Below are 21,138 nucleotides of genomic sequence, written 5' to 3' on the forward strand. Positions count from 1 at the left end.
TTTTACAAAAACCACCTTTGGCGTTTCATATCGGTTATCCGCTTTCTTCAGTACGATTCCACGTGCACCGGAGCCATATCTTACCTGCCCAGCGACCTGCAGGAAGGGCAGGTGAGCATCTCCTGCCCCACACCCTAATGCAGCAATATTTCCCCAAATATTTCAGCCTCATCTCTTCTCGTAGTGGTACGGAGCACGTTTGCATCCTCCGCTCCGCTCACCCCGACAAGGTGACTAACACGTCCAATAGCACGTGTAGTATTTAAGTCCATAGCCATATGAACATACCTTCATTAAAACCTTGGAAGTAAATGTATCCGTTTAAACTTTTATAATGTCTGCAAATGCTTATTAGTCACATCATTCAGAGAGACTCTTCCTCATTGTGGACCACATTGTCGAGCGAAAATTAAATTCATCCAACTGATACACATCACGTACTAGGAATTTCCTTCTTTGACCCCACCGGAATGCATGTGTGATGTTAATTGCATAGACATAACCAGGAATTTTGGGATGTACACCACCTCGCTTTGTGTAGAATCACTGAAATGTTGCTCTTCTCTCATAAGCACGGAAGCGAGTGTTATGCTTAAAATCTCCATCGTAAATTGTGTGTACAAAGAGATGACGCATGCTTTATTTCCAGGTATTCCAACCCCTTAGGGAGCGGTGTGTGAAACCCCTGTCCCGATGGCAGTGTTGTCAAGACAACAGAGGACACTAATAAAGTAAACTTTCAGAGGCTTATTGATGCTGACTTGTTGCATCCACTGATGCTAAAGCGTCATGGGCAAAGTTAATTTGATTTAAGAATTCTAGGTACTTTAGAATTTCTATATCTGTTGGGGAAAATTGGTCACGCTGAAAAAAAATGACATTGGTGTAGTAACGCGTCAGTGTCCGGGCTTTTCTGGAAACGCGGCGCGTTGATAACGAGTCCTAGCTAAAGCGTTCACCCGAACGCGTTTGTTCGTCCCTTTCGGAAACGGTCCACCTTAGCGAGTGCCGTTGTCCGCGCTGCGTTCCCGGGCCTCATCTCGAAGAAGAGAAAAGATGCCGTGTGATACCGGAAGATCGGCTTGAAGTCGAGCAACAAGCCGTTTGCGTGCAAGAGAAAGCGCATCCTTACGGCTCCCGCACGGAGCGCATTAAGAGCTGCTCTTCGCCCCAGCTCTTAGTGGACAACGGCAGGAGTCCGTTGTGTGCTGGTAAGGGAGGTACGGGCCCGTGCTCCCAGTCGGGTGTCTGAAATACTCTGTCCGTGCAGCTATCCGTCTCTGTCCCTTATGGCCTCGCGTACACCGCCCCGTTCCTCGCTAGCCTCCACGCGAGCGGATGAATGGGCCGAATGCGTCACCCTCGCCGTCCCGAGGCAGGCCCGGGTCCAACGGGACGGGAAGCGGGAAGCAAAGTAAACAGCCGGCGGGCCGCCAAATTCTGGCCCCGGTAAGCCCGGTTCTGAAATAAACACATGTTGGTGAGATTATTTTTAACTGCCAAATCCGTCTGCAGGTTTTCCAGTCTTGCACGGCTTTTATTCGCTCTCTGTTGTTCTCGTGCGTTTCCCGAGTGGCGGCCGCGCCCCCACGCAGCGCAGAAGTCCCGTTCGCCGGAGTATTAAAGTGCATTCGGTGGTTAGTCTACAGAACTCTGCCCCAGTACGTAATATAAGACTCACATGCTATAGTTAGTTGTGAGCATGAAAGCAAGGCACGGACATCTGGATTCATTTTGCTTGCCTTAAGCGCCGCATCTGGTTCTGGGCCCAGCTCCAGGGGCCGAACGGACGGTAGCGCATCTGGCCCGCAGACGCCGTGGTGAGGCTCGGGTTCCGGAGCAGAGAGGGGAAAGGTGGCCGAATTCTAGGTGAACAGCATCTTTGTAGAGAGCCATCAAGTCAATGTTAGGACGAGTTAAGCAGTAATGCGTCCCGTGTTTTAAGGCATCGCTAGGATCGAAGGATCGTGCGGTCGGCCACGGCTTTCCGTTAGGATTGCTTCAGTAAGCTCCTCCTCGTTTTCCGTGTTCTTCTGCGACTCCGTCGAGCCGTGAAATATTAATGAGCTGTACAAAATGTATCGCTGTCAGACTCGATGGCGCGTGTGTTTTTGCGGGGATCGAGCGCTCGTGAGATGTTCCGACGCTGTGCCCCTCTCCTTCCGCTGGCCCGCTGTGTTCGAAAGGCAGTTTCAACGTTTGTGGTTTGCACAGACGAGCGAAGGGCAGGGGCTCCGGGTGCGTCACCTTGGGTGGCGTGTCGGTGCGTTATAGGGGAGATCACTGCTCCTTCCCTGGCTTGCGATGACTCAGTTGTAGTCTCACCTGTGTGCCATGTCTCTAGATCTAATTGCCATATCTGTAGAAAGCACTTGTGTGTAAATGCAGAAAGCCTTAGCAATCCGTGAAATAATCTGCTTGTAAAGCTGAATTCTTCCCCTTTCATGTCATCTCTCAATTTAAAAAGTCACCTGCATCCCCTGTTCTCATTAAATTTTCCTCTTTTTTTAAAAAAATTTAAATTCTGTCATTTTCATGGCATTTCTCTGCCCTTGTTGTAGATGCTTTTCGATTTTTTTTTTTTTTTTTTTTTTTTTTTTTTTGCAGCTGAAAAGGTGTTTTGAGACTCCAAGTTGGGCTGTGATTCATTGTCCTAAGTGGTGAAACATTAGGACTTTGAGCTTTTAGTTAACATTTTTTAGTGGGAATTGTCAAAAAAACAGAATGACAGTAATATTAATAAATTATAAAAAAAAAAAAAAAATTATTTGGTTATGTGCTTTTTTATTGCTATAGTCATAAGATGCCACGTAGGTTACATTGTTCCAGACTCGTGATGGGGGTACAGTTGTAATGATATTTTAGTTTGCTATTAGTATTCTAATTAATAATTGTGAGAGAGATTGTGCCCACAGTAGTGCATGGTTTACCTGTTGATAATGTTGATAAAAATATCCTTTGCTACCAAAATGAGGCTCTTTTGACCGAGCTCAAGTTGACAATTGCTCGTCCGATTTTAAAGGCCCCCGTTGCGCTTCCAGGTCACTTTCATGGAACAACACGTTTCCAAGGAACGTGTGAGCGCAGCACTGACCCTGCTGTAGCACAGACTTACCAAACGCACTTGGAAAATAAATATTTTCAGTTCAGAGAACTTACTGCATACGTTGTGTTTGCCTTTTTACTTGGACGAGTTAATTCCTGTGATTCAGTTTGTGCTGCTGCTGATACCACTTAGATATGAAATAATTGAATGCAAAAAGAAATGTAAACTTTGATATTTGCCCAATTCCTAATACAAATAAGGGGTTTATATTAGAACTGGAATTTCTGGCTTCGGCGGGAGAAAGAGTTTACCCGTCTTAACCGAAGATAGGGAGGGAAAGCCCTCGAGGTGAGCGGTTATACCTTGGGAATGAGACGCCGAAGTGCTGGATGGGGAATCCCGATTCCTCATTTCCTTCTCATTCTTCTTTTGTTTGCTGTTTATTCCATCCACATCACTATTTTCTAATATTTTGACTGTTGCCGTGGGCTTGGCCGGAGTCTGGGGTTCGAGTCCCGCTTGGGGTGCCTTGCGGTGGACTAGCGTTCCGTCCTGGGTGCGTCCCTTCCTCTCTCGGCCCTGCGCCCTGCATTGCCGGGTTAGGCTCCAGTTTGCTGCGACCCCGCTCGGGTCGAGCGGTTGCGGACGTTGCGTGTGTGAGTGTTAATATTCTGTACTGCAAGTTCCTGCGAAAACCACTATCAGGCTGTGCGTCTGACACTTGAGAAGCGCATCGGAGAATGCAGGGTGACTCCCGGCCTACGGCTCTCGGAGATCTACCTCTGAGAACTTCTCCACCAGCCTTATCTTCGTTTATCTTGCACACGTCCATCGAGGCGTGCGGAACACGGTATTTGCACGGTGCAGGGATTCCTTCAGTCGAAAGAAGGCTGCGCATGGCTGTCATTTAGAATTGATTCCAAGTCTTTGTAGAGGACTGTACCTCTTTGTGTGGAAATCCCTCTCATGTGGCTCCAGCAGGCTTGCGGGGCGGTCACTCAGCCGCCCCAAGGCTGTTTGGCTCGTCTTGCGCACCAGCTTTCTGCGTTGTCTCGGGCACTGCGGCCCAGATGTGAAAGACATCTCTCTGCTCTGAAGGTATTTCAGCAGGCACTCTGAAAACAAGCGCTACGTGCCTTGGTTATTAGTTCGTTCGGCATCTATTTTAATAATAAAACGAGTAAGCATTTCAGAGTCTCGAAACCTAAATTAACCGAAATATTTAAAGGGCGACATCGTGGTGCAGCAGGTAGCAGTGTGTGGAGATTGCGTTTTCCCCACGTCCGGATCGGTTTTTTCCAGCTGCTCTGGTTTTCTCTCATCGTCCAAAGAGGTCTTTCACGTGGATTGTTGGACTCTAGATTTCCCTGTGTGTGAGCCTGCAACGGGTCAATGGTCTGGTATCCCAGCCATTGTGTACCCTGCCTCACACCCTATGCTTCTGGGATAGGCGCTGCACCACCGTGACCCTGCCTTGGACAAGTGGTTATTAGTAGCGTCTGAGTGAACGAATGATATATATTTATTTTTAAAAAAAAAAAAAAATGTATAGATGATTAGTTAATTTACATATGTGTTTAACTGTCGCAGGATGTAATTGGGACACGTACAGCATATATAATTATTGAAGTCCTTGAATTTTTTGTGGGACATGCAGTGGCACAACTCAGTGTGTCAGAATCTGTGCGGCAACAGCGATACCCTGTGGCTGATCTGCCGTCACACCTGAACCACCTGGTAGTTACGGCGAGGTCTTCATTGACTCGCTGCTGTTCATAGACAGCAAGGAGCGCAGGCGCGTGCGCGCGCAAGGTGAAGGTTCGGCCGTAGACGGCGACGGCACTGCGGCGTCGGGATTCTTGTACCGTCTCTATTTTTGAAATGTAGTATTAATTGATATAAATTGATTTATTCACTCCCCCCTCACTCACTCAGCTCATTGTTTTTCGGCACTGCTACGCCAGGGGAGTCCTGGAGCTTCAACGAGAAAGCTTCAGATCGCAAGTCCTTATCCGCAGCATTTCCGTGCAGCCCGTAGCGTAGCGCTTAGAGCCGCCTCCCCCGGAGAGGCCGAATCCCACCTCCTCTTGCAGTACCCTTTAGTAAGGTACCTACCAATACGTTACTATAGTGAAAAAATTACCCAGCTGTATGAATAGGTAAAATATTGTAAAGCACCTAAACATTGTAAGCTGCTTTGGGGAAAAGTGTCATCTAAATGAATAAATGTTAGCGCACTGTAGGTATGAGAGAGAATTTATTTTAATTCCACCTCCAGTATAGGTTTGCTTATTGTTTTCTCATCCTTTTTCTCAACATTTTCTTTCTCTCCTTTTCTCCTTGCGTGTGCCCCTGCCTGCTGCCTACCCTTTTCCCATTCTGTCCTTCCTTTCTCCTTCCTCCAGCACTGGAGAGCTAAGGTAGGTGGCGAGCGGACGAGTCTGTACAGAGCGCGGAACAGCTCGCATTCCCGCGTGCATGCCTTCCCCTTTCGGCAAGCCCTCCGCATGGGCACCCGAGGGCCCTAATCTTTCTCCTCCAAATGCTTCTCCGTCCCCTGCTAATTACTTGTATCATTATTAACCAAACACTGCACTGCCTTTGCCTCTTTTGCTAGACATTCACTCACGGTACGTCTGTTCATTCAATTTACAAGACGGCTTAAAAACAGGTTTTCGAAGTAATCTTTTCGTTTTCCGGTTTAAAAAAAACACTAGAAACCTTCTGTGAACATGAAAGCGATGCTGTCGAAAGTTTGCGGAACACGAGATGCTCACGAAGTGCCGTGCGAGCCCAGTAAAAGCACGCTGCATTGTCAGTGATTTGTGGTGGATTCTGCTGGTACGGCCTTATCGCGGATTGCTTCTGCAACACTTATCCTATGGTGACTTCTAGAAACGTCCAAGAAAACACAACTTTAATGACATTTTCCCGTGTGAATATTATGAGGAAGAAGATGCGTTGGCCCCCAAGTTGTAAGTCTTCATTTGGACGTCGATCCCTCGAACATGTGCCGTCACGTGTGGCCCTGTGAAGGTCCGTGAAAGGGCCTGTGCCTCCCCGCTCCAGTTCACGGGCACCGCACGTCCTGAGTCTGAAACGCCAAGAAAAAACACTGATTTCTAGTTCTTTTTTAATTATTTTGTTTTTTTTTTTTCATTTTTACTGCGGAGTGGAATTCGGAAGATGTCCAAAATGGTTTCCTGCAGCGCTGTGCATATTGTGCATGTAGAGCTTTAAAGAACATATGGCCTTGAGAATTACTCGCACTCACTCGCTTTCTTTAGCCGGTTTACGATGAAGACCGAATAGTTCTAATTTATCTGATTAGTGAACGTACAGAATTTAATTTTTTTGGGGTATGCATTGTGTTCGTTCACCAGAATTATGCAAACTGAAACAGGTAGGCTTCTCCTTTCCCACTGAACACCCTGGGATGTTGTCTCTCACCTGTCACAGGCCCAGCGCCATGTGAGCGACCTGTACGAAGACCTGAGGGATGGACACAACCTCATCTCCCTGCTGGAGGTGCTCTCAGGGGAAACGCTGGTGAGTCCCTCCGTGACCATCCTCTGCCACCAACCCAACCCCCCCCCACCCCGGAACACAACTTTAACCTTTAACGCTGGCAAGCGCTGGCCCGTTCGAGCAATCCTCAAGAGCACATAACAACTCTTAAGGCATCAGGCCCATAGTGTTAAATTGTTACAGTATGATGAAAGTTATTGCTCACAGATAAATCCGTTTAATGCCCCGATGATGGATTTGTGGTTTCTCGCAGCTGTACCGTAGAGTACCTGACCTTGTCTATTCTAATTCCCGGATTTCTACAGCTTTTACACATATACCTCACTTTCGCTTCACTCTGCATACACCTGTTTGACTCCTTATTCTCCCTGTGTGCCCGCCTTTTTGCTGACCTTTGCCCTTTCGCCTTTGCCTCCCATCGCACTGCTCTTACTGGGGTAGCCGAGGGAGCGTGACGCTGTCAGGAACTTGCGGTTGGTGAGTGGGTCTGAAACTTGAGCTCTTTGGCGTGGCATGGTTGGCTCTCGGTAACCGAGCTGTTGTCCCATTGCCATTCGTCACCATTGCCGTCTTTTAAGATGCTGAAGAACGCACACGCACACACACACACACACATTGTCTGAAACCGCTTGTCCCGAGCGGGGTCGCGGCGAGCCGGAGCCTAACCCGGCAACACAGGGCGCGAGGCTGGAGGGGGAGGGGACGCACCCAGGACGGGACGCCAGTCCGTCGCAAGGCACCCCAAGCAGAACTCGAACCCAAAGAACCAAAATTGCAATAAAACATTTTGTTCAAAGCAACAGTGACTAGCCAACTTTGGTAGTTCTTCACTGAACACGCCGGTAAAGAATGGTGTAAGCTATGGAAAACGGTCGCATTCATTCTGAATCTGTTTTCAAATGCTCTTTAAAGCCATGCATGCTAATCCAGAACCTGTGCAAGGTTTTGCTGATGTCCTCTGGATTGGGAAACCCTTACTTGCTTACATATCATTTCAGTTAAAGAAGTAAGACCTTCCATGTTCACCATCTTCTTCTTTGTCTCTGCTCTTTCCACGTGAATCACTTCACTTTATCTTTCTTCCCAGTTGAACTGTCCTTTCTTTCCATCACTAAAGGCTTCCACACCATTGCTCACTTGGCTTCACCAAAGCCAAGGTCATGACGTTACTGACAGCAAGGCAATGACTACACTTCCCGAAAACCATGTATTTGGCTGAGCCGATGCATGTGCAGCGTCACGTATGAAAAGTTCAACGAGCTGTGTTCACTGTCTCTTTGACTGGGGGATACAAGAGCAAGACCTTACTTTTATCAGTCTCTCTACTCTCCTTGTTCACTGGAGAGAATAGGATGCATCACTGAGGTGCTGGCCACTCAGTTCAATCAAAGCTTAGACTAAATTCCTCTTACCGATGACACTTTGAAGTTTTATTTACACGATGAGCTCTTTGGTTTACTCCAGCTCCTCATTTATGGTCCACACCATCCCCTACGCATCATGTGCTCTGCAGTCCTAAGCTTTCCAAGATCTTCTGAGAGTTCCTTGGAACACCTCCATACCCCACACTGATCCCAGTTTTCTCATCTTCTCTGTGCACAGCCCCGGGAGAAAGGCCGCATGCGCTTCCACAAACTGCAGAATGTTCAGATTGCGCTGGACTTCCTTAAACACCGACAGGTACGTGTAGTCAGCAACGCAAGAATAAACTCACAAAACTGTCATTCTGGTTGTAGATCGATCTATCTGTCTGTGTCTGTCCGCTTGATTTTTCTGATGCCGTGAGATGTTTTGTACTGTATGCTGCTGACCCAAATGATTTCTAAATGTCCAGGTTAGCGATAATGTAATTCAGAAAGAAAAGTTAAAATAAGACACGGGTAAATTATGCGTTGACTTTGTGCGTGTGGGTTTGTTTCTCATACGAATGTGTGAAAGGGGTTCTGTGTGTTTGTACGGTTTTGAAAGTACTGGACTCTTGTTTGTCACCTTGTCACGTGTCAGAATGCATCTTTGGTTGCCCACAGGTCAAGCTGGTGAACATCAGGAACGATGACATCGCTGATGGCAACCCGAAACTCACCCTCGGGCTCATATGGACCATAATCCTTCACTTCCAGGTACCCCGCTGTCAAGAAGCAAAATTAACAAGCTAAAATTTAAATGAAAAATAATGCTAGATAAAGATTTCTGGCGTCATAATGTTAGAAATACACACACACACATTTTCTGAACCGCTTGTCCCATACTGGGTTGCGGGGAGCCGGAGCCTACCCGGCAACACAGGGCATAAGGGACACACCCAGGACGGGACGCCAGTCCGTCGCAAGGCACCCCAAGCGGGACTCGAACCCCACACCCACTGGAGAGCAGGACCCGGTTCAACCCACTGCGCCACCGCACCCCCTATGTTAGGAACAAATAAACTGAAATGAAAGGTGGGGATTTAACTGTAGAAATGTACATTTTTCCATAAGTATAGCTTTGTGATGTGGAACTGACTGAAGCTACTGCACAAATAACACTGACAATTTACGCAGAAAAAAATTAATTGAACTTTGCCTTTACAGCATCAGAACTGGTTGGTGCCGTTGCCTGATTTCGGCGTTCCTGTCGGGTCTAGTGACATCGGTTGTATAGTTTTTAATTACTGGAGTAAGCATTTAAAAAATTGCCATATGAAGGGTAGGGGGCAAATATTGCCGTTTGCCTTGCATCCACCATGGAAGTTAGGTCCCTAAAATAGTTACTCATTGTAAAGTGTATGGGTTTTTCCCCATTTCTGATTTAATTATTAGATTTGGGAATGTATTTTTCTCGTGACGATTAAAACTCATCTCAGTCATTAATTTTGCGTTTTCAGCTATGGAAAAGGGGAACTTTAGCCAAGATTCATGGTGTGTTAATGGTTGGGTTGAGGATGCTGGGTGCTGCCCTGCCCAGAGTCTGAGTCACAGTTTCCTGACATCCGTTCGCAGAAGCAGGCGGGAGGGTGTGGCGCGGCCGTGACTCACAGGCCCGAACGCCAACCGGCCGTGCACCGCGACAGGCGCCGTGGCCCTTGCTATTTTGGTCCCCAACAGTTTGTCACACCAGATCCTCTTGATTATAAACCTCTTCCTTTTTGCCTCCTCAGAAATTTTGACTGCTCTCAGGCCCTCTGTTCGTAATACTTCTTAAATACAGCAAAAGGGCTGAAATAGTTGCGGAAATACTTAAATGGTAGCGTAGCGGTTAAAGCTGTTCCTTTTGGACCCAAAGGTTGCAGGTTCGAATCCCGTCTCCAGCTGTAGCACTTTTGAGCACGGTACTTACCCTAAATTGCTCCAGTAAAATTGCCCAGCTGTGTAAATGGGTGAATACTTGTAAGTAGATTAACAGTGTGAGTTGCTTTGGAGAAAAGTGTCAGCTAAATAAATATATGTAAGCATGTATTTCAGTAGGTGTAAAACTTACTCAGTTTCAGAGCAATAATCCGTCAATTTTTTGGTACTTCTCTGCACACTAAAAAGGTGCTCTAGGACTTGGCAACCTGCACTAAATTGTCTAGTGACTGATCGAGTTAGGTATTCGGTATTAAAATTTAAAAACAGCGAGGTTATACCACTCTGCGAACTCGTTTCCATGAGTGCCCTTTACTGGTAGGTGGTTTTATTGTAGGTAGTGTTTGAGTTGCAGTGTGGATAGGACCAGTTTGAGCTGCATACTGACCCTGCCAGTTCGTATTGATTTAATGAAAATAGATAGTTGGGCATGTCATCGCACGGTGTCGAGGTAATTACTTTGTTTTCAGTTCTGTGTGGATCAGCAGGCATGCAAAAGGAGCAGTAGGGAAGGGCACCGGATAGCGGAAAGAAAGAAGCTGTATCCTCTGTGTTTGTTTGTGCACACGCACTAAATCAGTGCATTTAGAGTTGCACTTATGATGCCTTTTTCACAAGAGTATCTAATGAATAAATTTTTTAAACGCTAAAATCGTCTTTGCCATGTATGACAACGGACTCTGTGGTGTCTTTTGGGGAACTTTGTGGAGTTTGCATGATCTCTCTTTGTTTCAGTGCTCTGGTTTCCTCCCACAGTCCAAAGAAATGTCTTTCAGGTGAAGTGGGAATTCTAAATTGCCCGTAGAGTATGCGTGAAAGAATGCGTGTGTGTTTGATTGGATGGACACAGGGATCCTTCACTTAACTAACTCATGGAGCATGGTACTTATTGATGGATGAGTAAATCACTGTAAATATCTTGGTGTACAAAACATACTGTTGTAGGATGTCTTTGAGAAAGCTGTCGGCAGTACCGCAGCATCTTTGGTGATCATCCTGCAGCTCGGCAGAAGAAAGAGACATTCCTGCAGTGCTTTGCGGGCTGATGCTGGGAAACGGTTAAAGCAGTGGGCACTTTGTTTTGAAGGGGAAAAAAAAGAGGAAAACTGGCATTTTGTTGCTTTTTCCTAAAGATGGAGTTCTGCCCTAGGGGGATTCATGAGTCACCGCTTGTGCACACACTGCTCCTGGTATTCGGCTTTGTGGGAAAACGGAGGAGGGTGCGGGGTGGTGCTGCCCTGCCCTCTTTCCTTGTGCCACCCTGGCAGACAGATGAAAAAAAAAAAGCGATACTACGGTACGGCCACAAAGTGGGAGCTCGCAGTCACATTGTCCAGCGCCAGAAGGAAATGCTGGCGATGAGTCACTGGACACCTCTGCACACATAATCAAAAACAGCCCGTGGCATAAAGTGACATTTGTTCTCATGAATGAGTAGATTGAGCCCCTTCTTTGTCTTGTGACCAGACGCCGCTGGAGCAGTTGTGCCCGTACCCCACCGTAGACGTTTCGCAGCAGCTCCTCTGCTTAATGCCAGCGCTAATGTGAGCCGAAATCAGACGTGGCATGAAACAAAGTTGTTTAAGAGCTCAGAATAAAGCCTCATGCTCGCATGCTTTCTGTGGGAAGATAATAACACTGCTGACTGATTTTCATTAAGCTGCCGGCAATAGCCGCTCATTGGATTACTTCCTGGCAGTTGTTGCAAGGAAAAAAAATTGCTCGCTCTGCGCAGACTGTACGTCTCCCGTGTTTTTTCTTTTTTTTTTTTTTGTACAGCCAGCCCATTCTTACAAGTGAAGTGTGCCTTCAGAAAAGCTCTAAACGACATTATGTGAAGTCGCCTACATTAGTAGCGAAAGCCTCCTAGGCGTGTTCTGCATGTTTCATGGCACCCCTCAAAGGGGTTATTGTTGGCTCCATCTGCTCACTTTCTTTTTCTGGTTTGGTATTGATGCTGAAAAATATGATGCATCACAGACACGATGAAAACATTGCCGTCGTGCACACCAGAGTACTCAACTGAACCCCTTCTGTCCAGTGTGGCTGTGCAATGGAATACAGACCACCCCCTATTGGACTCTGTTTTAAATTATCGCCGGGTTGAATTTACAAAGTATTACGCTCTTTCATTTTTCCTGTTGAATATTCGCTCTTAAGGGGGGTGCGGTGGCGCAGTGGGTTGGACCACGGTCCTGCTGTCCGGTGGGTCTGGGGTTCGAGTCCCGCTTGGGGTGCCTTGCGACGGACTGGCGTCCCGTCCTGGGTGTGTCTCCTCCCCCTCCGGCCTTACGCCCTGTGTTGCCGGGTAGGCTCCGGTTCCCCGTGACCCCGTAAGGGACAAGCGGTTCAGAAAATGTGTGTGTGTGTGTGTATTCGCTCTTAAAGCTGTGCAATTTCAGTCTAGTGAAATGTTTGACAGTCCCGCTTATCACTTCTTTCTCTTCTTCATCAGACCCCTGAACTTGACCCCTGTCCGCGACCTGTGCCTTGTCTCGTATCTCAGATTTCAGACATCCAGGTGAACGGCCAGTCGGACGACATGACGGCCAAGGAGAAGCTGCTCCTCTGGGCCCAGCGCATGGTGGAGGGCTACCAGGGCTTGCGCTGCGACAACTTCACTACGAGCTGGAGGGATGGCAAGCTCTTCAATGCCGTCATTCACAAGCACAGGTGGGCTGCAGGCTGTAGTGCGCAGTATCCGTGTCTCTCCGTTCTGGGTTTTGAACGTGTGGATGTGCCGCCTCGTCCTCCATGCTTCTCTCTGTATCCCTCCTGATGTACCTGCAGATTCACTAGAGTTGGAATTTGTTAGCAGCTGGAATTACTACAGTGTATGGTTACATCACACTCGGGTATCTGTTATGCTTCTCATGAAAGTTCTAGAATCATAAGAGGATAAATACTTCAAACACCGATGTCAAGCCATGGCAGTCTGCACACATATTCCACTAAAACCAACGCAAAGCTGCAATTTCATACCCCACTATTACTTGCATGTGTCTACCGAAATGAGTGATTTCTACCTTTTCCCCTAATAGCACTTGTAAAGCATGGCAATAATATAGGGGTTGCATTTATTACTTTGCAAATGGGAGCTAGAATGTGAAAGGCCACTACTAGTGTGTCAGCTCTACGGCAGACCTGCCAAAGCATGTAGGCATTTAGTATAAATCAGCGCCGATGATATGCATCTAATGATGTTACTACAGCTGTGGGACAAAAGGCATGCAGGATTTGTCAGTCTAGCACAAGTTTACTAGGTAGTAAAATAAGAGTAAATGAAGCAGTCGTGAAAACGCTGCACACTGCAACAAGTTTTATGCATGGGAGAAACTCCGAAAAGCATTTATCAGTTTGCCTTGCCCGAAAACATGAAAAATTTCTCCCTGGCTGGCATGCTGATGCTGGGCGTGGCGGCGCTGGAAAGGAATTTTGCAGCTTTGTGCTACAGGAACGCCCTGCTACCTGAGCATTCCCCTCCAACGCTTAAATCTGCTTCCAAGGAACACCCACTAAACACCTAGTTTTAAAAGTAGAGGACTCCAGGGTAGCAACTGCACACGCAGACCTGGTCGTTAAATGCTGAAAGGAAAAAACATATTTATACATTTATTTTATGACCATTTTGGTTAAGTAGCCTAGCTCAGGTCTTACAGTTACGGAGCTCAAGGTGCAGAAACGAAAAGCTGAAGACGGTATGGATCAAATACCCTGAGACGTCTGCAGGCGACTGCTTTGCGATGATGAACGCGAGAGCTCGGATTGCCCAGAGGACTCGGGAACACTGATGCCAGAAGATGGGAGTGTCCTTCTGAGACCCTGGACACTTGGAGTGAAAAGGTGGCTTATGTCAGATGGACCGTTTCTCGAGGAACGAACGGATAAGAAGATAGGCGAACAAAGGGACGGGGCGTCGCTCCTGGGGTGCCGATCTCCTGCGCGGGTCCGAACCAGCGAACGCCACCATGCTCAGCTTGAAGAGGAAGCTGAAGCCGAGGAGGAGCCGAAGCACTTCGGGCTCGCTCGGCGACCTGGAGGACCGCGTGGTGATGCTCTGCGAGGACATCCCCTCGGAGGCCTCCGTGGACTCAGGCTGGGAATCGCAGAGCCCCGGCGCCTGCTCCAGCAGGGGCTCCCAGAGCACGGAGCAGGAATTTGGCTTGGAGCACGTGGTCTTACGCGAGGCCCCGAGGAGCCCGAGGAGCTTCTGCACCCTGCGCGTCCGAGAGCTGTACGTGTCTTCCTCATGGCGCAGAGAGCACGATTAATGAAGGAAAGCACACGCGTCTCGTCTTTCTAATCGCCCCTCATCTTTCGAGTCATAGGATTCCCCTTCCGAAACGCAGTGAATGCTGTCTTTGTTTTGTTTTTTCTTGCTTATTTTTTTGTTCACGCTCTAATATTTCGAAGCGCAGTCAGGAAAACGGTGTCTTTTGTCGCTGTGTGCTCTGAGCTTGTCTTTGCATGCACGTTAATTGCTTCAACCCTCAGTCACTTGGCAGCGGACTCCACAGCTTGTTTGCTGTGTTTTATTCAGCTGCAGGGAATGCATTTTTGTACTCGGCAGCCTCTCCTAGCGCCAGCCCTGTGTCACGTTCCCTCCATCGCTGCTTTTCAGAAATGTCTGCCGTCTTCAGACAGCCTTTGGCCCCGAACGGCAGGTGTGCGTGCAGATTCATGGAGGAGAGATGCGATTCCGTCCACCTCTCTTAGCTGCCGTGCTCAAACCGACCCCACCAGTGAGCTCAGGGCATAGCTGGGAGCAGTCATCATGGGTGGAAAAACGTACACGTTTTCATTCGCTCGATTAGCAGACGTTTGTCCTCCATTGTGAGTGAACAAAGTACATCTCGCTAAGTGATGGAGCGATAGAGGCACAGATGCGCAATTCTAAATGTGCAGTTAGTCTAATACCAACCAATTTTTCCAGAATAAATTACACAAGAGTATAACTGACAGGTAGGAGAATCTACTTTTTTTAAAAAAAAAAACCACATAACACAGGTTGTCAGCATGTACAGACACACATTGGTGTCAATTCCCAGAGTTTGTATCAGGGAAAATTTTGCAATATTTCATAAAAGGTATATCCAATCGGCCCTTCCCCTTACTTACCCCGCCTCTTGGAATGGTGAAATTGTCTCCCCTTTACATTACTCTGTCAAAAGTGGCCTGTGGCAGGCCCCGTTTCTAACCCCCCGTGTGTTTTTCAGACCTGGACTCATTGACATGAACAAGGTGTACCGGCAGACCAATGTGGAGAACCTGGAGCAGGCCTTCAGTGTGGCAGAGAGAGACCTGGGGGTCACGCGGCTGCTGGACCCCGAGGGTAAGGGACCTGACGTGCCAGCGTGCTGGCATGACAGCACTCGATATCCGGGCAAATAGCACACAGTGAGCTGGTCGCTGCTGTACGTGGACAATCCACGAGGATCCCTGTTCATCAAGAAGCCGATGAGTCCGCCGTCTGTGTCCTTAGATGTGGATGTGCCGCATCCCGATGAGAAGTCGATCATCACCTATGTGTCGTCCCTCTATGACGTGATGCCCAGGGTGCCCGACATCCAGGATGGCGTCAAAGCCAACGTGAGTCTCGTCTCAAACTGTCATTTAGGTTGCCGTTGGGAGGAGCCACAGTGCTCTGGGGTGTTTCCACATGCTGCAAGGCTGAGACTCTTCACCATCCCACCGTCACGTTTCAGATCTGTTACGCTGTCGAATAACAAATCAGTGCTTGCTCTAAGCACCACATTCAGCTAATGCTGGTTTTAATTAATTAGATATTTTTTTAGAGCCCATAAGTCTATAATAGCTGTTTGTTAAGGGCACTCTGAAGACTTCAGAGACAAGTGGCGTCAGCTAGCCATGCTGTCCTCAAGTGGCAATTTAATACAATGCAGATTCTCTTGACTGTGGTCTTTCCACGCTGGAGTTTCTCAGAAACATTTTCTTGTGAGAATTGTTTCAAGAAATAACCATATGTCCTCTTGAGTAATTTAAATGAAATTGTCTCTGGGTACAGTAATTCCTGAGGGACGGTAATATTATAGACTCCATCCCAGAACTGCAGAACTCCGGTAATTTAGGGACTTTTACAGCTGTTTCTAGTTTTCTGCAGTGTCTTTTTATAGGCACATTGCAGAGTCTCTGAGTTTGTCATTTTTGTGCTGGGGAAAAACACAGTGAGTGTAAAATACACAAGGAAATGCTTCACAGTACTTTAAATAAAATTATACCCATAAATATTACATTTAATTCATCATTATTACACTCTGGGAGCAGCAGGTGGAATCAAGGAATACAGGTTCAAATATTAACATACCTTGAATTAATGCATTAAAAATTAACCACTTGTATTAAGGGGCAAGTAATTGTAAGTAGCTTAGTGTACAAGTTAATAGTATGAGTCACCTTGGAGAAAAGTGTCAGCTAAACCAATACAATAATCCTAAAAATTAATGTCCGATGCTTGTGTACTGAGTGTTAACCCTTGAAGGCCTTGTCTAAATCCATTAAAAACTAAATGTGTTTGGCATGAGAATTCAATTTTCATTTTTTCTAGAAATATATTTTTTAAAAATCACAGCGTCAGTAATCGCAGTATTCACTAATTTGGTAATGAATTTGCTCAGAGTTTTGTTCAGTTTCTCCGCTACGGTGTTTACGCTCAAGCTCAACGCTGCCCGAGGTGTGCTGTTAACCTGTGGCCCCCGTGGCATCTGTAGGAGTTGGAGCTGCGTTGGCAGGAGTACTACGAGCTGGTTACCCTGCTGCTCCAGTGGATGCGCCACTACGTCGCCGTTTACAACGAAAGGAAGTTTCCCACCAACTACGAAGAGATCGAGGTGAGTCCTTGTCCGTTAGCCAGCTGTGACTCACAGGTGACTGATGTTGCATTCTGCTGATCTTGGTAGATCGGTTGTCGCAGTTACAACATTATGCACAAGTGGCAATTTTATTAATATAAGCATCTCCTGTTCTTTAACCTGACAATGTTCATGTGTTGCTGGTATGAGTCTGAGTGTCTCATTTAATCTGATTAATAGTGTTTCCATGGCCTGACAAAGAAATCCTTTTCAGTCTGCTTGTGTTGGCATAAAATTGCATTTTTTTTTTTTTTTTAAATATTTATTGGTAAGTGCACTTTTTAATGAATTTGTCTCCTAGGAGCAAAGCCCTTTGACTGACTATTGAACATTTGGGCGAGTCGGTTTTATTTGGTACAAATTTTTCCAAGCACTGTACTCCTCTTCCAGGTTCTTTGGCGCCAGTTCTTGAAGTTCAAAGAGACTGAACTCCCAGCAAAGGAGGCTGACAAGAATCGCTCCAAACACATCTACAAGTCCTTCGAGGTGAGCGTCCCACCCAGGCGTTTCTGCCCCTGGGACCAGGCTGTGGAGAGGATACTCGAATGACTGGGGGTGTTGTTCGGTGTCCCCTTCTGCAGGGGGCAGTCCAGGCAGGCCAGGTCAAGGTGCCCCCGGGATACCACCCCCTAGATGTGGAGAAGGAATGGGGCCTCCTGCATGTAGCCATCTTGGAGAGAGAGCGGCTACTCAGGGCTGAGTTTGAGAGGTGAGCGTGCGGGGCACACTACTGCGGCACCTGACACGTGTTCGCTTGCAGCCGTGGTACTTTGCAACTTGTTGATTCACAAAAAAGGAACAGAGAAAGATAATAAGACCAATAATACCAAACCAACCAGCCAATGGCAACAACCGCTTGTCCCGAGTGGGGTCGTGGCGAGCCGGAGCCTCTCCCAGAAACACAGGGCGCAAGGCTGAAGGGGGTGGGGATACACCCTGGACAGAACGCCAGTCCATCGCTGGACACCCCAAGCGGGACTCGAACTCCGGACTTGCCATGCAGCGGGCACCAGCAAAACCTGCTGTGCCACCACATTCCCCATAATTCCAAACCTCCTGTAGAAAGTCAGAATGTGCATGTTTGTACATCTTATATACACTATATCCTTTACAGCTGACCATCCATTTCCTGTCATTATCATGAACTTGTTAGTGTAACCATTTCTCCAAAGTGACTTACAATATTGGCTTTGTATGGCAAGCTAATTGCAGGGCTTTACCTATATATATAGTTGCGCTATTTCTTTAGTTTATTAGTTTAGGGGAAGTACCTTGATCAAGGGTACTAGAGCTGAAGCTTGGATTCGAACCCTGGTTGATAGATAGGAAGGCAATGACTGTAAGGACTCCAGAACCCAAGGCCCCATTAGTTACACTGTATTGCACACGAGGCTGTGAAGCTCTTGCTGGTAATGCACCGTGCGGTGATGGTAGCAGTAGGGTCCCATGTCTAAAGGAGAGGTCATCACATGCTCTCTCCGTTGCCAAAGCAAACAGGGCGTTTCCATGTTTTGAGGACATGCCGTGAAAAGAAATTAAAAACACCGTCAAACTGCAACACCCCACATAGAGTCCAAAGAGTCACCAATGTGCAATAAAAGCCTCAGAGAGATTGTTGAATTATGGTCACAGGGCGGGGAAATACGGGATAGGAAATGTAGGGAATTGTGGGGTTCTGTCCCAGGAGGCTCGTTGCTCACCGTGTGTTAGGGAAGGTAATTGGCCTCAGTTATTTCAGTAAATAGACATATGTAGAAATTTGGAAAGCATAAAATGAGAGGCCAGCGGATCTGGGAAAGGACCCTGAGAAAATCCAAGAATAATATTGATAAGCTGATAAGGAAAATAATAGGGCAGCGGTAAGAACTGCTCCTGGTTGGCTGATTGGCTCTCACTTCAACATAAACTGACAAGTTTTTTTCTCTTTCAAAAAGGTGTCCCACTGATTTTTTTTTTTTTCCCCCCCTCCTTGATTACCCTGCAGCACACAGTTCACTTAGATTTTTTTTTTTAAATGGATAATAAAAACTGACAAAATGGGAGGAAAAAAGGGCCCTGTGTGAGAAAGTACTGCTTCTGCAAGGCCTTGAAAGACTGAATATAATCATTTGTGCTCTAACTGTTATTAAAGTATATTTCACTCATCACAAGAACCAGGGTGTGGCTCTTAGCAGGGCTGACCCTTGTCACAAGATCACTGCGAGGCTGGTACTTATTGAACGGCCGTCGGCTCCGAACTCATGCAGCGCTGTCGGTTTAGCCGCTAGACAACGAAGGCTTCCCGAAAACCGTCTCCACGTACGCTGTCGTTTGCCGGCAGCGCCCGAGCGCGCTCCTCGGTCATGTCTCTCTTACACGTCAGCCACAGTTTAGAGTACTTGCTTCGGCAGCGTGGGCAGTGAGTGTTTAACTGCGTTTTGTACATACTCCTTGTGTTGCCTCAGTGTTTCTTAGCCTGCTTACCTTTATAGCTCTGAAAGACTCTTTATTTCCATATTTTGCTTGCAGTTTTTTTCATGTTGCTTGGCTATATTCTTATTCTTCCGTAAAAAAGCAGTCAGCAAGCTCAACAAAAATCCACATAATGTGAAAACGAGTACCTTTATGAACCGTGACCTGTAACCCACGGTGTCTGGATATTGTTGGCCTTATGTAAGGTAGCTTCAGAAGGCAAAGCAGTTATAATAAAATATTATTGTCCCGTGTTCATTTTTTTTTTTGCCCCCAAGCATTTACAGGTTTATTGTATTATATTGTTATTCAATTACTGAAGCAGTGGAGCAGACGTCCTGTTTTCAGGATGCTGTGATGTCCATTGTGTAAGGCGTGCTGTGTGTGTCCCGGGTTCCGCTCAGGCTCGAGCGCCTGCAGAGGATCGTCAGCAAGGTCCAGATGGAGTCTGGGGTGTGTGAGGAGCAGCTGAACCAGGTGGAGACCCTGCTGCAGGCGGTGAGTTATGCGGGAGACCGGTGGCAGGAAGCTTAACTATTAACAAAGTAAATCGTAGTTTTACTTTGCCACAAGGAGCATAGCTCAGCCTCATGCTGCTCACTGGAGTCCCTGATGATTATATAGAAGACGGCAGCTCAGGGGTAATGAGCTCCTTTTCATGAGTGATCAACCTCACTGTTGCCCAATAAATATGAGTGGCAGAAAAAAAAAATTCTCTAACAACTATCAGTGTAAAATTATCTGACTTTCCGAATGTATAACTTAAGCCTCTGTGCAGTCCATCTATCAGGATGTGATTGATTAGTGTGTGTGTGTGTGTGTGTGTGTGTGTGTGTGTATCCCATGTATGTATGCATGTATGTGTGTATATATACCACGTCACCATGGCAACATTTGAAACCGTCTGCCGGCTCTTCTGCTCTCCAGGACATCCGACTGCTGAATGCAGGTAAACCAGCCCAGCACACGTCTGAGGTGGAGAAAGACCTGGAAAAGGCGGAAGGGATGATCCGACTGCTTTTTAATGACGTGCAGTTACTGAAGGACGGGCGCCACCTGCAGGCTGAGCAAATGTATCGGAGGTGAGACCGGCGGCAGCTCGCGGGCCTTCGACAGAGACAGATTAGGCATTTGCTGAGCATAATATTGGGAAGGAAAGCTATATTTAATCACGTTGTTCTGCCCTCTCTGGCTATCTGATTTTTAATTTTAATGCCTTCTGAAAATTGGTCTTCCTGTCTGTCTCCAGGGTCTACCGTCTGCATGAGCGGCTTGTTAACCTGCGTAGCGAGTACAACCTGCGTTTGAAGTCGGGCGTGACCGCCACTCAGATCCCCATAGTCCAAACTTTCCAGCAGTCCACTGCCAGGGCGAGGCCCGACCTGGACGATGTGACGCTGCGCTATATCCAAGAGCTGCTGGCCTGGGTGGAGGAGAACCAGCGGCGTGTGGATGGGGCCGAGTGGGGCTCCGATCTGCCCTCTGTGGAGTCCCAGCTGGGCAGCCACCGCGGTCTACACCAGTCCATTGAGGACTTCCGCTCCAAGATTGACCGGGCTCGTGCTGATGAGGTAACATTTAGGGACTTGTTGAAGGCAAGAATTTAGTTTGCTTCCCTCATACAGTTTTACCACTACGTCATAATCAGTTAAAGATTAATAACACGGACATCCCTCAAATTTTTGTTACCTGTTGTTTTTTATTAACTTTTTATCTTTTTTATAGTTTTTCAGCAATCTTTAAATGTATGCCAAAACTAAAAAAACTTAAAACAGTAAAAGGACTGAAAAAAAATACATTGTCTTCGCAAGCCCCTATTCACTGCCAAAGGTTGACCGATTTATCTCATAAAAATGTGCAACATGTATCATCCTATTATTCATCACCGATGAAAACCAAACACAAGGTGTAAACACTGTGG

General features: G+C 47.0%; 1 protein-coding gene across 6 annotated transcripts in view; it reads left to right on the plus strand.

The window, feature by feature from the left end:
• The window catches only part of LOC108933319 (plectin-like), a 116,556-nt gene that overhangs the window by 74,152 nt on the left and 21,266 nt on the right, over positions 1-21,138 (plus strand). For 4 of the 6 annotated variants that reach the window (XM_029248180.1, XM_029248181.1, XM_029248183.1 and 1 more), the window contains 12 exons: positions 6,506-6,595; positions 8,177-8,254; positions 8,602-8,694; positions 12,404-12,570; positions 15,114-15,229; positions 15,380-15,486; positions 16,626-16,745; positions 17,157-17,252; positions 17,348-17,475; positions 19,622-19,715; positions 20,145-20,299; positions 20,467-20,788. In XM_029248180.1, coding sequence (XP_029104013.1) covers positions 6,506-6,595; positions 8,177-8,254; positions 8,602-8,694; positions 12,404-12,570; positions 15,114-15,229; positions 15,380-15,486; positions 16,626-16,745; positions 17,157-17,252; positions 17,348-17,475; positions 19,622-19,715; positions 20,145-20,299; positions 20,467-20,788 — 1,566 coding nt within the window. Of the gene's footprint in view, positions 1-5,451; positions 5,467-6,505; positions 6,596-8,176; positions 8,255-8,601; positions 8,695-12,403; positions 12,571-15,113; positions 15,230-15,379; positions 15,487-16,625; positions 16,746-17,156; positions 17,253-17,347; positions 17,476-19,621; positions 19,716-20,144; positions 20,300-20,466; positions 20,789-21,138 lie in introns of all 6 variants that reach the window. The other 2 variants (XM_029248179.1, XM_029248182.1) reach the window with 1 other exon arrangement.

This window comes from Scleropages formosus, chromosome 23, assembly GCF_900964775.1.
Source record: "Scleropages formosus chromosome 23, fSclFor1.1, whole genome shotgun sequence".
Taxonomy (NCBI): Eukaryota; Metazoa; Chordata; class Actinopteri; order Osteoglossiformes; family Osteoglossidae; genus Scleropages; species Scleropages formosus.